Consider the following 16,299-nt stretch of genomic DNA (forward strand, 5'->3'; position numbering starts at 1 on the left):
CCTTTTCCATTGGAAAGAAAACAACAGAACTAGGGGTCACAAACTGAAACTCCAGGGAGGATGACTCAAAACCAACGTCAGGAAATATTTCTTCATGGAGAGGGTGGTGGAGGCCGGAATGCCTTTCTGGAGGAGGTGGTGAAGAAGAAAACAATCAAAGAATTCAAAGGAGCATGGGATAAACACTGTGGATACCTACAGGCTAGAAGATGGAAATGAGATAAGTGTGCAGGGGGTAACTTGCTGGTAAGGCGGTTACTACCATTAGTAGAAAGCATGGAGATTGCTATTTTTAACCAATATGCTTTGAAGCATTTAATGCAACTGCAACATTGCTCCTTGCTTAGATGGCAGGGGATAAGAGGGTCCCGACTTCCATGGACTGGGATACTGTTACATGGACAATAGGGGAAAAAGCACAAGATTGCTTCTACGGCCAAGTCGTAAAGGAAAATATGAAAGCATTCATGGTGGTAACTTGCTGGTGCGGCAGTTACTAGCCTTAACAATAAGCCTTGATACTTTTGATGTAACTCCAACATTGCTCTCTGCTTCAACGGCAGGGGAAAAGGGGAATTGGATTTAGACAGCAACCAATGAGGGCCATGACTTTTACGGTCTGCAGAACTGATTAGCATGGGGGATAACCAGCATAGCGAAGCAGTTACTACCTTTAATAGAAGGCATGGTATTACTACCCTTAACCAATACAGCTGGAAGCTTTTCATGCAACTGCAACATCGCTCTCTGCTTCGAAAGAGTGGGTTGGGTGTGAAAGGAAAGAGAAATTTGGATTCAGAGACAACCAACATGAGCCATGACTTTTTTACAGTCCAGGATACTGATAAGCAGACATTAAGGAAAAAACACAGGACTGCTTCTACATCCAAGTTCATAAGCAAAGCACGTCAAGCAAAACTGACTGATACATGAGGGTAACCTTCACGGGGCGGCAGATACTATCATGGGAAGCTTGCTAGGCAGACTGAATGGACTATTGGTTCTTTTCTGCCATCATTTCTATGTTTCTCTGTTGCTGAACTGCTTGATGTCATCATCCTAATATATAGAAGTCAAAGCCCAGCTGTTTTTAGTCCCAGGTATACAGTCTAGCAAGTTACCAATCCAGGAATGACTTACAAAAAACATTTTTTACATCATGGACAACCCCATGGAAAGTTTTCCCGAGATGGTTGAAAGAAGTGTCCACTGGCTGTGCAGTCATTGTCCTGAGAAAAATTTGAAGGAGATTCACAAAATTCGATTTAGATTTCTAAAAAAAAAAAAAAACAACCCCAAACCCAAAGTGCCTATGCCAATTCTATACAATCCAAAATGAATTCTTGAAAAATTTGAAGAGAATTTTTAAAAATTGCTTCAAATTTCTTTAAAATGGTTCATTGAACCAATCTGATGAGGCTTCAGAATTTTCCCAGGTTCACACATCTTTAGTCATCACCTAAGTTGTGAAGCAGTTCCATGGTCCACCACAAGATGGCATTAGACAAATTCTCTGTGGTTTTTGAATACCATCAGCTCCAGAAGAACCCATTCTGAGCCAAAGATTCCTTTCTCACCATAACCAAGACAGTGATTTTAACAAATTCATTGAACAGATAGGAGCTGAAAGTCACAGAAAAGTTACACATGGGCCACTCAAAGTCTCATTTTTACACAGCAATTTTTCTACTTGGAGGAAAACTTTCAAGTTTTATGTGAAAAGTTTGTTCATAAACTGGCTTGAAAATCCCATCCTGTGACCAGCACCAGGAGCTGTGCTATCAGCTTGTGCTCCATATTCTATTCTACAGATGGGAATGGTGGATGTCACCAGTCCCATTGCTGGCTACACAGTCATTCTGCTCATCAGTCACGGAGAGGGACTTTTGAGTGGATTTATTATCAGACCACTTTATTTTAGACTAGTGTTCAACTAGGAAAGCACTGCCACCTGAATTGACTCTAGGACTGCTCTTATGTACAGCACAGTAGTTTTATTTAAAAATGATGAGAAATATTGTCTATAAGAATATATATGTTAATGTCCCATTGTCATTAAGATGATATAAAATAGTTTTAGGGTACCTACTTCACATTCTTTTTGCAAGAGGCTAATGTTACTATTGTTTCTGATGATTTACATTAATATTTCAGTATTTTATTCTTGCTGATAGAAAAGATATATTTTTGTGGGGGAATGTGATGTGGAATTCAAAAAACTGAATTAGGAGTTAGGAGAAATTCTAGAATCTAAATACGTATGAGTATTTTTTCTGCTGCTGACTACATGTGATCCTGCAATTTATTTGCCATTTCAAAAGCTATTTACCATACTTATGGTATAACTGCATTAATCATAATTCGAGTGCATGCAATCTACTTACACAGGGCACATACATGAACAAGTGATGTTACAATTTCACCATATGAGCTTTCAGTAGTGTGCTATGTGTTAGATGAACCTGATTTTCATCTGTAAAAACCAGGGCTTTCCCTTCCCCAAATCAGGAGTAGGCAACCCCAAATCCCTGTGGACATCAATCTTTTCAAGTTTTCAGAATAGCTCTAATGAACTTGCATGAGATAGATTTGCATGAATAGTGCTTCAACTGTATGCATATCTATCATGTACATATTCATTATGGCTATCCAAAATAGTTGAGCAAATTATACCCTTTCTCAGAATAAGGATTTAAATGGGTCCTTAAAAGACTGTAGGTGGATGGCAACATAAAATCTCATTTGTAATTACCCAGACAAGAATATCAAAAGTGAGGAGAAACCAATAAATAAGGTGAATTTAGATTGTTTTGATGAAATACTTAATTTCACCTTATTTATTGACTCTCCCTCATATAAAGCATAAAAGCATGTAAACAATATGTAAATTAAGTGCATATCATCACATTTCATGGTGGGGCCTGTGATCTTTTGATATCTTAAATCTTGGTCCCGAATCAACAGTTTTGAAAATTATTTGGATAATGGATATATTACAGCAGGGCTTCTGAAACCTGTTCTGGGAATTCCACAGCCAGTTCAGTTTTTAGGATATCTGCAATGAAGATGCATAAGATAAATATGCATGCATTGCAGATCCAGTATATGTAGATTTATCTCATGTATATCCATTGTGGATATCCTGAAAATCTGACTGACTGTGGGGACCCAGGACAGGTTTGGGAAACCCTGTATTACAGTACTAATGACACAACCTTTCCATACTGTCCTGACACCACTTATTAATGGATTTTATGTTGGCTCCAAATGATCTTCCTGTGGAGCTGCAGCTTATGTGGACTGAGAAGGAACAGAAATCTTGCCATACCAGGTAGAAGTAAAATCTGTGCAGAAGACCCTTCTTGTTGAGAACACTTTCAATAACTTACCACAATGAGTGCTACAACTGATAGTGTGTAGTATATTGAATCCCTCAGTAGACACCATGATGACAGAGCAACGACCTGGCAAAAAAAGCAAAATGAAAGAAGATATCAGCTAAAGTCTACACACTGTGCCAAGCTACCAGTGAACAGACTGCCAATCATGATATAAATTTAGACAATATCTGTCTCCAGTCTTCATTCAATGCAGGATTAAAGGATAAATGGAGAAGCAATGTACATGTGAAAATGCTGGATGAAGCAGATTGCTCCTGGTTCATTTTACTTTCCATCTTTCAGCACTACCTAATCAGATGGATCTTTGCAGAGCTTCAACTAGACATTGTAGAGCCTGAGGCAGGCAAGCATATGTGCCCACTGACTCTCTTCCTTGCTTCTCTCTTTCTATCCCCCACCTTGATCTCTAATCCTCTTCCCCTCTCGCCCAACTTCCCTTCCAGGCTCTTTATTTGCTGGTAGCCCATGCTTTCATTTCAGCCATTTTTCTACCTCCAAGAGGCTTTGCATGCTGAGAGGCTGCCCCATGATAGGACAGGCCAAAGGTCTATCAAGCCCAGCATCCTGTCTCTGGAAGTAGCCAATCCAGTTTGCAAGTACTCAGAAGGATGCCAAAGAATAGCTCCCACTCTTTCTTTCTCATAACCAAGATAAGCGGTGGCTTTCCCAAGTCTAATAACAGTTTATGGACTTTTCCTCCAGGAACTTATCTAGACCCTTTTAAAACTCCAGCTACAATAACTGTTTTCACCACATCCTCTGGCAACAAATTCATGCCGGATCAAATTACAGTAAACTCATGATCCCAGAGAACAAAGTCCAGAAAATAATCCAGTCCTTTCTTAATCTGGAAACTGAAAATAAATCACATTCCTCACAATGTTCTCAGTCAGCCCAAATCCCATTCTGCTTTTGCACATCCCAATTAGGTTCCCATAGTGAAATGGCATATTTAATTTTTATTTCCACTAGACAGTATATACAGTTTTGTAAATGAGGTCTTCTTTTTAGGTTTTCCATACTGAGTAATGTTTGGGCATGAATTCATTCAACACATTAAAAAAATATATTTTCCAAAGTCTAAATCAAGCAGTTGCCTTGTTAAAAAAGATGAACTAGGAGAACCTCCAGGAAATGTATTTATTACCAGATCTGGTTTGAGGTGGAACTGATGGAATTAAATTGCTGGTTCCTTTGTAATTTGCAGATTTTGTTGTAGATGAAAGAATATCACACTTTGAAAATGAAACAGTGATTTGATATTTAAGTGCAGTTTCCACACCCCCTCCTACATGTGGAATACTGTATCGAGTTACATTATGCAGGACTTTGTATAACTTCTGCTTGGAGGTTGTTTTACCTCTTAATCCCTAAATAGTCACCACCACATAAATATGGCTTGGAGAAAAAGATTCCCTCAATCACTCTTGTGACCCGGCTTTGCCTGCCACTAACATTTTCCCCAAGTTGTCCATCATGGGCAATGGGAGGGGGACTTTTGGATTTCTGATTATCCTCCCCTGGCTGTAATCCCACCCTTTTGGGGGAGTTTCCTTTGGGGTATAAAATCCCCTGGAGCATGCTCAGTGATTTAGTGGGTTGGAGAGAAGTGGGAAGGCGACTGGAGTGTAGAGGAGGAGTTCTGGATGGATCTTGCCTCATCCCTGGGTGGTTTTGAGCCCTGAAGGAAGATAAGGAGTGAGATTTGGTTTTGAAGAGATTTCTCTTGAGAAGATTGATCAGTCTAGCGGAAAGAGCGTCCCCCCCGGGATCCTGAAAGACTGTATCAAAGATCTTTTTACCCAAGCAACCAGCAACAGCGAGGGTGAAGATCATTGTTGACTCCTGAGAAGAGGCCTTAAGGCAAGGCTTCCCAAACCTGTCCTGGGGACCCCACAGCCAGTCGGGTTTTCAGGATATCCGCAATGAATATGCATGAGATACTATGCAAATGTATCTCATGCATATTGCTGATTTTTCATCTTGGGGATTTTTTCCCCCTTCTTTTGACCAGTTTATGCTACAACTATACTCCAGTTACCCTACCTTTCAAGGGGAGGGGTTCCTTCACATGGATGGTGGTGCAGGTAGGAGGAGACCAGTAAGGACAAGTAAGTCATGATTTTTCTTACTTAAATGTTCCTGTTGCTGTTTCTTTATTTCGAACACCCAATTGGAGACTTTGATTTACTTTTTTTTTTTGCCTTTCCCTTGCTGAATGGATGGTAAGTGGATTGACTGCTATGGGATATTTTTGTTAATTGTCTCCTCTCTGATCCTATTCTGGGTTCTCCTTCACCTGGTCAGCATGATTCAGCTGGAGTGTGGACTATTGGAAGAACATCAGACTGACCACACCAGGGGCCCAGGAAGTTAGCTTCCCCACCCCCATTAGATTTGACACCTGATAAAAATGTAGCACCCTGGATGATGTAATCAATGCAATCTGGGCTACTGCTCCACTCTGTTGAAAACTTGGCATGGAATGACACTTTGAAATTTAGAAGCCCAGAATTTCTCGGTTTCCAAAAAACAAAAAATTATGATAAAATCTTGCATGTTGCTACGTATTATTGGACGTGTCCAGACTACCATGGCAGTGCTAACTCCCAGATAGATTTCTTGGAAATTCTAGATATGCTGTTACGGCATCACAAATTTTTCGAGATGTGAGTGACAGTGGGCAAAATGGAACAAATCCGACCCCAGACAGGACTTTCAGTTTACAGTTTGCTCAACACGACAGCTTAAAGTTTCAGATTCTGCTGTGGGACTGCAATTGTACCAGTGTGCATTCCATTTTTATAAGGTTGCCATTCCCAAATACACCTATGCACACATTAGAAAAATCATATAAAAACATGCTTTTCTAAAAACTTGTTTGAAATAAATACATGGGGAGAAGGGGGGTGTGGGAGAAAAATGAACAAAGGACGCCCCTGAAAATTAAAATGTGAAAATGACTAAATGTCATACATGCACTGTTTTTTGTTAAATAGAAGAACCCCTGAATGTAAGAAATAGCAGCCCATGTGTACCTGTTGAGAGATGGTATAGAGAAAGATTTCCTCAGTTTAGAACATAATATTTTTCCTAATATCAGGTAAATCAGTGCCTTATTTGTATGAGGAAGAACACAAGTGGTGAGGGAATGGGTCTGGTGCTTTAATTCTTGCAATAATGATTGCCCCCTAGTGTTGAGCAGACAGTGTAGCAGCTGTGACTAATTTGTGGTCACAGTGGTAGAGGTTTCAGGAAAGTGAAGGAGGTGAGGAAGGGCATTCAATTTCCTTGTTAACAGGCTTCGTGCAGCATCCGTCTGCTGTTTTCAAGTCTCTTTTCTCAAAATAAGTTTCATAATTTGGCCTCGGTGTATCTACGGAAAGGTTTTTGCACCAAATTATATGAAAACGGTGTCTTACCATGACAATATTGTTATATGCCGAAGGCTGGTCATTTCCAAGAGCTGGAATGATGCTGGAATTAGAATATTTTGATCAATTACACAGTAACTGGGCCCAGCTTCCAGTTCTGGTCCATATGCCACTGATGTTTTCACCCTTTAGCCAGGTACACTAGAGAAAACCATTGTTATCCCAGGTAGTGAGTAACATGAAATAGATTTGTTTTTTTGGGATCTGCCAGATACTGTACTTTTGATTCAGGCTGGCCATTTTCGGAGAGAGGGTGCTGGGCTTGATGGACCCTGGTCTGACCCAACCTGGCATTATTGGAACCATGAATCCACAGTGTGGAGTAAATCCTTTTCCCAAGGTTCGGGTTCGCCTGAGGCGGAAGAAGCCTTGAATAGTGGGGGGGCCTGAAGAGGCAGCCACATCCAGTAAGGGGACAGGTGGTTCAAGCCACAGAAGGCAAAGTGTTTTTCCTGTCCAGTAACAAGGATCCATGATCCCAGCCCAGTATACCATCTGCTTGACCACTGTTTTTGAACCCATAGACCAGTGCAAGGATGTGAACCCCTCGCCACCTGGTCCCTTTTATGTCAGGTATCCTTAGCAAGGGGTTTACAGTACAGGAGCATAGTAGATGACAGCAGAAAAACAACAATTGGCTCATCCAGCTTGCTCAGTTCTACTGCACTGCAAGGATACATCCCAGCTGCCAGCTGTTAAAGCTTGACCCCTGGAAGGAGATCACTCCTTATACAAGTCAGTTTTTGTTTCCTTTCTCATTGGTGCTCCACCATTCTGGGTGGATGAACATCAAGATCCAACCCTCACGCCAGCACCAGCACCCTCCGCCCCTGCAGTGTCCCTCCCCCAAGCCCTGTAAACTGTGAGGGATTTAGGATTTTGCGGCTCTTAGGCACCGTTGGTGCTATCACGTACACAACCACCTCTCCTCTGTAAGGCTGGACAAGGAGTGGAAGTCTAAGGCACAGCTCCATAGTTTCCTGTGGCAACTCGGGGGTAGGTTCTTTGGCAAAAATGTCAAAATTATGAAGCATGTTGACAAATATTTTCATCTTTTATTTTATATTACAAAAATAAAGCAGTTTTACAACTTATTTAGTGTCTTTATCATTTATTTTCTTTTTATTGGGTGAGGAAATAAGGATCTTAAATATCAGTACAGGGAGAGATCTCATGGATGGGGGGAGGAGAAGGAGAGGGTGAAGGGACCAGGGTGGGGCGAAGAAGGAAAAAGGGCCAGGAATGAGATGAGGAGAAGGTGAAAGGACTGGGTATGGGGGAAGGAGTTAGTGAAAGAAAGAGGACTAGGGATAGGGGAGGAGAGAAGAGGAGAGGAAGAAAGGAGAGATCAGAAATATGGGACGGGGAAGAGGAAAAAGAGGGATGGAGCCTCCGGGATTGAGAAAGGGGAGGAAGAAGTAGAAAGGGCATGGAGGAGGGGGGGGGGGGGGGGGGGAGGGGGGAGGAGTAAATTCCAGGATCTGGAGAGAGGGGAGAAGTAGGAAGGTGGGAAGGTTTCAGGATCTGGGTGATAGAATCCAAGATTAAGGGTCAGAGGATCAATTGACTTGGGGGAAAGTGGAAGCTTTGGTCCTGCTCCTCTTTGCATCTCCTCTCTTACCTCCGATCCATTCTGGCATCCACACACCCACCCAGGCCAGCACCAATGCCTTCTCTCTCTCACACACAAACACTGTCCCTCCCCTCATTCCCCTGTAATATACCCCCCAACTAATCCACATCTCATGTCCCAGCCTCTCTTCTCACCGCACTGTGGTCCCCCTCTCATCCCCTCCTAACCTCCCCAAAGTCACCCGCATTACTTTGTCGGCTTCAGGTTTAATCTCTCCCCCTCCTGTCCCTAAGTGACAGGAAGGATGGTGCTGGATTAAGATGCAGATTAGCTCCTCTCTGCTCTTCAGTGTCTGCTACAGACTCGATCTCTTTCCTCCTGTTCATTGCATGCTGCTTGGGAGGGGATAGGGTGGATCACAAAGCAGAGAGCTGTCCTCTGCTGAGTGAGATTCAGCACAGCTTGACCACTGTAGCCACAGGCCCAAAATGCCTATTAACAAATCCACACTGGCCTGTAACAATTCAAAACAGCCACAAAAGCTACTGAGATGGCTGGCTGAACATCCATCCTCCTAGTTCCCCATGGCCTTACTGGACAATACTCAGCCACCAGCAATATACTGGCCATGACCCTGATAGTTTCCAGGGAGCTGTTGCCTGCTGGTACCATTTGTATGTCATTTGGTGCAGACCCTGCACCATTTTTGAAGCCTTTCTCTGGATTGCCTCCAGCCAGTCTAAATCCTTTCAGTCCATGCCAATTTAAAGCTAAATAAAATGCAGCTTTCATTTAGGTATGAGGAAAATCATGAAGCCCAAATTTACCAAAGGATGTTTTTGCCACCTTCCCCTGCATTTTCAAAGTGCATAGAGTGCAGCTATGGATCCACTACACGCCCCCTGCTATCATTTTCATCCAAGTGCCAGGCATTCCCTTCTGTCTGGGATGTTAGTCCTGCCGGTGGCCTCAGACCACCCTGGTCACTGCCCTCTAGCTATGCTGTCAATTGGTCCAGGTCTTCTGGCCTTGTGTTATAATTAGTGAGGTTTGGATGGACCCTTGGACACCGTGGCAGCTGACCATGCCCACGGGGGGAAGTTCCGTGAGGGGCCACAGGTCAGGCTCAGCTTAGGACACACAAACACAGAGATTGATCTTTTATTAGACAATGTGGTGAAGCCACCAGAGGTGGCAGTAGTGAGCAGCAGAAGTAGCCCGGCTGGGCTAGTATCCCTCAGGCACTGGAACAGCGACTCCTCCGGTAGCAGGGCTGTAGTGGAAAGAACTGAGAATCATAAGTACAGTGGAATATGCACAAAGCCCCAGTATGGAGAACCCCAGGATAGGGAGAGCAGGCCCTCGAGGAGCGAGTACCTGATCCCTGAGAGCTGAGAGGCTTGAAGGTAACGTACTCACACAGCGGTTCTACATAGGAGATGGCACTAGGGCTGGAACGGAGGCAGACCCTCGAGGAGCGAGTACCTGGTTCCAGGGAACAGCTCTGAGGTGAAGATGGTAGTACTCATAGTACTCACTGGTGTTGAAGATAGCGAATCCTTCCAGGCAGAAGAGAAGGTAAGAGCAGGCAGCGAGTCAGGGAACATGGGCCCTCGACGAGCGAGTACCGGTTTCCTGATAGTGACCTGAAAAGCAAGTGAGGCCCCTGAGGAGTGAGTACCCCGTTACTGTTAAGAGTCCAATGGAAGATTGGAGAGGCAGAGTAGCTGGGTACGGAGAGCGAATCCGATCCGTAAGATTCCCCCTTGCTAACTCAAAGGCTAGCAAACATCGTAGGCTTTACATATCCGGGCAGCGTGATGTCATCACAGGGGGACGCCCCTGAGGTTCGCACCAAGCAGGAAATAAGAGTGAGGGCCGCGTGGCGCGCACGCCCTAAGGTACCAGTGGAGCATGGCGGGAGGCAGCGCCCAAGCCGGTCCGGGGACGCCGGAGAGGATGGCAGGCAGATGCCGCGGCAGCCAGGCGTCCATCCACAGTGAGAGGAGGTGCAAAGAAAGAAAGGTAGGTGAAGTGAAGCCGTCAGGAAGGGACGGTTGCAACACCTTGGGGATGGAAGCCAATGCTGGATCCTTTTTCCTGCCTGTGTGGCTGTTGAAGCTGCACTTTGTGCCCCATGCGTGCTGGTATGCAAACAGGCATTTTGCTGGTGATCGATAGATAGACCCCCCCTCAACTGCCTAAGCATATTGTATATACAGATTCCTTTGTTTATTACAATATATATTTAATTCCTGAATATTGAAAGTGTTTGCTACATAAAAGATTTTCAAAGCTCCTCCTATTTAACCAGTTCCACCATTATTAGTGCATTCAAAAGAAGAAGCTATGCTGCTGATCTTTACCTGGATCCTAAACAGATACATAAAGAGGATAATAATTATTAAACAGCCAGAATTTTCAAAGCAGATTTATGCACATAAATCTGCATTGAAAATTTGTGGATGAGTGAGGAATTTACATGATATAAACATACAAAGTTACCCCTGTTCAAGAACAGGGGTAACTTTGCTTGTGTGGATTTGCACGCATATTTAGCGTGCATGTAAAAGCACCCGTGAAACTATATCCCACGAGTACTTTTATTTGCATACCCACTGGGGCTACTTTCAAAGAGCCACTTACGAGCATAACACTGGATGCGCAGGGAAGAAGAGATTTAAAAATAGATGTGATCACAGTTAAAGTATAAGAGAGAGCGTGATAGGTTAAGATTGAAAGAAATAAGACCAAACCATGACCAATAGGAATCACACCAAAGCAAGAGGCAACAGAAAAAAGAACCAGGCAAATCGATATTTATGAGTAATAAAAGAGGACTGCTGTGAATATTTAAGAATATTCCTGTCAATGAACACTAATCACTTTCCATGGGAGGCTATGATATCCGAATGGCAGCTTTAAAAAGAAATCTCGACCTTTCTAAAATTTGTAATGTTGCACTTTAATAATGGGTATTTAGGAGGTAATTTTAAAAAGAATTATATGTTTAAATGTAACATACTATTATAGTATTTTTAAAGCCATTTATGTGTGTAAAGTACTCTTACACGAATAAATTCCATGGACAAGTCAATGACATATATTGTAGCAATTTTCAAAAGTCCACTTACACAGGTAAAGTGCATTTACACCTGTAAAACCAAATTTTAAGCATGTAAATGCTTTTGAAAATCAGGCTCTTAGCTTTTAATTTTATTACAGTCACAAAATCCCTGCAGTGACATCGCTACCATTTCATAAATAGAATTGCATACATACACTGACATCACTGCCATTCTATATATAGAACTGCATAACTGCAGTGACATCGCTGCCATTCCATATATAGAACTGCATATGTGTACTGACATCACTGTCATTCTATATATAGAACTGCATAACTGCAGTGACATTGCTGCCATTCCATATATAGAACTGCATATGTGTACTGACATCACTGCCATTCTATATATAGAACTACATATGTGTACTGACATCACTGCCATTCCATATATAGGACTGCATATGTGTACTGACATCACTGCCATTCTATATATAAAACTGCATGACTGCATTGACATCGCTACCATTCCATATATAGAATTGCATACGTGCACTGACATCACTGCCATTCCATATAGAACTGCATTCCTGCAGTGACACCAATAGCTTAGTTCCAACTGTCATGGTACTGTACCAAGTAATCACAAGCATTGCGATAAAATATCTAAATAAAGTAGATTCCTAAATCACAGCCTCCTATGGTAAGCTGCTTTACAATAACTTTTGTAACAGCAACCAAAAAAGCATGGTAGTTGTCACTGTAATGCAACCTAAGAGACAAAGAGACTATATCAGAATTTGGATGAACAACACCTACGATATAAAAACTTCACTAAAATAAAAGTTAAGCTTTCAAAACCCGTGATGGTAGTTGACAGGTCCTAGCATGTTTTCTTGGTATGGGAACTTGCCTCTAAAATAATCTCTGAATCTACTGAAAGGTGCATGCATTTTGGACTCACACATACAGAGTTACAATCAGATGGGTCTGGCACTGTGCAATGACTCATGAACACAAAAGGAGGAAAGCCAGGAGTAGGAGATCATGGTTTGTAATGACCTGCGTACCAGAATACAGAGTTTAGTTCATCTGACGAGGAAGAGCAACTTTATGGGTTGACTTCTAGATCCAGAGAAAATTTATCAAGGCCTGCAACCATTTATTACCATAGGAAAATGGAATACAGAAATGAATAGCAGCTTGTTTAGTCTCTAGGTTGTGTTTGCATCATTGCATGGATCCCAGTGCACAGAGTCAAAATAGGAGAAATTATAGTACACTAGTTTCTATACCTTGTTCCATACTAAATAAAAATGAACAGGGAAAAAAAAAATCCAGGCATGAGCATGCGGTGAAACAGACTGCCATTGATTTCTTGGGGGAGTACAGCTGAATACATCATGTGAAGCAAAACAGCTCCAGTCTCCTAAGTGCAAGGTAAAAGTCTTTTTTTGAGTTATTAGTGGGAGGCAGTATGCAGTGAACTACAGAAATAAAAAAATCAGAGGTTCTTAAAAGAAGAAAAGTGAAAGCTTAGAAGGTGGGGATCCTTGTAAGCTTATCCATCTGCTGATGATGGCTATAAGGCAGGAGGTGGGAGTGGGGGTGGAGGATATTGCACAACCATCCTGCTGGTGCAGAAAGAACATTTTCTATTGTTCCGTTGTCCCTTTTTTCCTCTGCTGCTGACAGCTGATATTGAATGGCTGACTCGAGATCACCCTGCGCCACAGCAGCCCTGCCAGATGTTATATGAGTGGGTGCAGGCATGAGGGAAGGTGCTTTTGGGCGTCTCACTGTCTTATGTAAACCGGAGTGATTTGTATTTCATACAAGAACCTCGGTATACAAAAATTAAAAATAAATAAATAAATAAATGATGCCATCTTGTTTTCTGGTAATCACTTAATCCAATAAATAAATGCGGGCAGTGGCCCAGCGGCTGCTTCAGGCTGGCAGGGAGCCATTCATTCATGGCTGCTAGAAGGGAGCCCCAGGAATTGCTCAACAGCAGTGCCTGCCAGCTGACGCAAGGGCGCACACTTGTATCAGGTTTCAGAGGGGGGCCCATTGGCTATGCCCCTATTCAGAGGATTGCTGCTGTGATGGCTGGGCAATGGAAGGAAGAGCTGTATAAACAAATCAGAAAAACCTCTGGACAGCCAAGCAGGAAGCTTAGAATCCACATCTGAAATTTTGGTGAGTGGCATTGGAGGTTGGTTTCGAGTCAACTGGAAGAACAAAGGAGAAGGAGGCTACCTGGCTTAAAATATAAAAGGGAACCTGGTTAATGGTAATATGGGGGTAAGAGGGGAGGGACAACATGTATTTCTCCCATGGAAGTCCATGCAAATAGCATGCATGCTGCATATATTTCTTATACTGCTCAGGATTATTTAGAACATTCCAGGGACTAAGATGAATATGTCCCAATGACCCAGAGACATCTCAATGTCACCCAACAAGTAGGATACATTGTTTATGCTTTGCTGAAGGTTTTTGGTCTATCAACATAGTTTAGCCTAGATCCCATCTCTGCATTATAATATCTGTTATTTTTCACTTATAATTGTGGATAACTCTTTCAGATCTACAAGGCTTCCTACACATGTAGGACATATATTGAATGAGTCAGGGGAGCTTGAAGTTTCAAAGGTTTGAAGCCTGCAATGGTGAAAGAGGGAAGGTGAGATAACACAGCTGAAGGACTATAGCACTAGGTTCACTCCCTCAGTCTAATGGCAAACTTAGGGCTGATTCCAGGTGAGATGAATAAGGTGATCTGGGGAAAAGAGTAGTAAACCTAACACATGTAGATGATTTTGACAAGAAAAAGACCTTGGAGCATTTGCATTTATTCTTACTGATCTCTTGAACTACCTGACTATATAGGATTTGATATGGAAATCTTTACTGCCATTATAAACCTTTGAACATTAGATCAAAATAATGCTTTAAACAAGCATAATTTTAATGTAAAGAGAAAACAATTATGTTCTAAATGGTCAGCTAACCCAATTTAAGTTCAGATTTTAAACAAGCAGCATGCAACCAAAAAATGAGATGAAAGAGAACATGTAGCAAAATATTGTTATAGTCTATCAAATTAAAATGTAAAGAGTTTGCCTTGCATAATTTTTGACTAACCAATTAACATAATTTTCTTCTTTTGTATGTTGATGCATTGCAAGCTAATAATGTTGCAAGTAATATACAAGGCTGATATTTACTGTGTCTGTGATCTACTGTTTAATCCTCAACCCACGTCTAAAGGTAAAGATATTTCTGAAATCTTTTTCTTTCCATGGACAAAATATAGAAAAAGAAAACTGATGATGTCACTATGTTGGCTTTTGTCTGTTACTTGAACTATTGTACTTCAGTTATTTGTTATACTATATAGGAGAAAAATATGTTATGAGTTTATTCTTACTATTTGTAGAAGTGGAGACTTAGAAAATATGTTAATTATTTTATTTTATGATGATTCTGTATTGTATGTTTTTATCATTTTATGAATGTTTTATCATGTAAACCACTGTGATTTGAATCTGGAACGATGGTATATAAAAAAATAAAATAAATAAATAAAAATAAATATGTAACCATAGTAATAGAACTTAAAGTGGCAATGGGTTATGTTTTAATTATGATGATAATTATATTCCTGATCTGTATATTTTAGAGGAAGTTCCCAATTTGGATCAGGAATTCAAAATACAATCTAGATAAAATAACAAAGTCCCCAATACAGTCATATTGCTAAGAGACTTCACACTTTTCTCCAGATTGTATTCCAAATCACAAGATTCTGCTCGTGCATCAAAATGAAGAATCCAGCTAAAAATTCCTGCATCTGCATCTGCCCCTATGGCATTTGACCACCAGGATCGAAATCTTATCTCATGTCCTGGTCATAGCAGATCTTATGACTGAAAATAAATTCAGTTGGTATCATAGTCTGGGGCCAAAATTGTGATCATGGCCTATTTGCGTTCAAGATGGCTGTGTGCATGTTTCTGAAATACTAAACTGCAAAGTCACATGGATAAAAGCTGCTGTGAAAAGCTGATTTTATATTGTCATATTTTTGTATTATTATATTTGAAATATGGCAGTTAAACATACCTTAAAACTTTCCAAAAGAAAAAGTAAAAATATAAAAACATTTATATAAATACTGAGACCACTAACTCCTCTGATGTCAAATGGTTATCGATGGTAATGACTTTTACTGGCCTTTTTGGCTTCCAGTGCAATCAATAGCAGACTCTGCTACAATGCCAAATGCGCTTTTTATGCAATTACCCAGGGATTTTTCCCCAACTCAACCCAGCCATTGCAGGGAGAGTCCTTGATCAGAAGCCATAAACGTTGGTTCCCTTTGAAACCCAGCTAACGTGGAGCCTAAGTCTGGCCATTAGATGTTAACATTCAGTGATGGTTGAGACTCTTTCCACCCAGGGACTATAAATTCTTCATTTGCAACATCCCCGGTTCCAGACGGCCTGGGGGAGCAAAGGCCTGGACTGGGTATTGAAGCCACTCCTCCACATGGCAGTGTGTGGCACTTGCCACTGAACAACTGGGTCAGCCCATGGTAATGACTTTCTGAGCCAGATCTGAACTCGTGACCTAGGCCCTGTAACCCTATACCAATTCACTTGAACCATTCTGTCTTCCACTCATTGTCCAGAGTTGCTGTGTTTGATAATTATCCGAATGGATTCAATTTGTGAATTATTTGCTCGAATAAACTTTTTTTTTTTTCTCATTTTTGACCCTGCAGATTCCTTCTCCTCTTTAGTACTTACAGGTCAGTTG

The 16,299-nt window shown here is 41.6% G+C and overlaps 1 protein-coding gene across 1 annotated transcript in view; it reads right to left on the reverse strand.

The window, feature by feature from the left end:
* The window catches only part of SLC24A3 (solute carrier family 24 member 3), a 936,948-nt gene that overhangs the window by 161,800 nt on the left and 758,849 nt on the right, over nucleotides 1–16,299 (reverse strand). Inside the window, exon 7 of the mRNA XM_029593773.1 lies at nucleotides 3,390–3,464. Coding sequence (XP_029449633.1) covers nucleotides 3,390–3,464 — 75 coding nt within the window. The remainder of the gene's footprint in view (nucleotides 1–3,389; nucleotides 3,465–16,299) is intronic.

Source organism: Rhinatrema bivittatum, chromosome 3, assembly GCF_901001135.1.
Source record: "Rhinatrema bivittatum chromosome 3, aRhiBiv1.1, whole genome shotgun sequence".
In the NCBI taxonomy this organism is placed as follows: Eukaryota; Metazoa; Chordata; class Amphibia; order Gymnophiona; family Rhinatrematidae; genus Rhinatrema; species Rhinatrema bivittatum.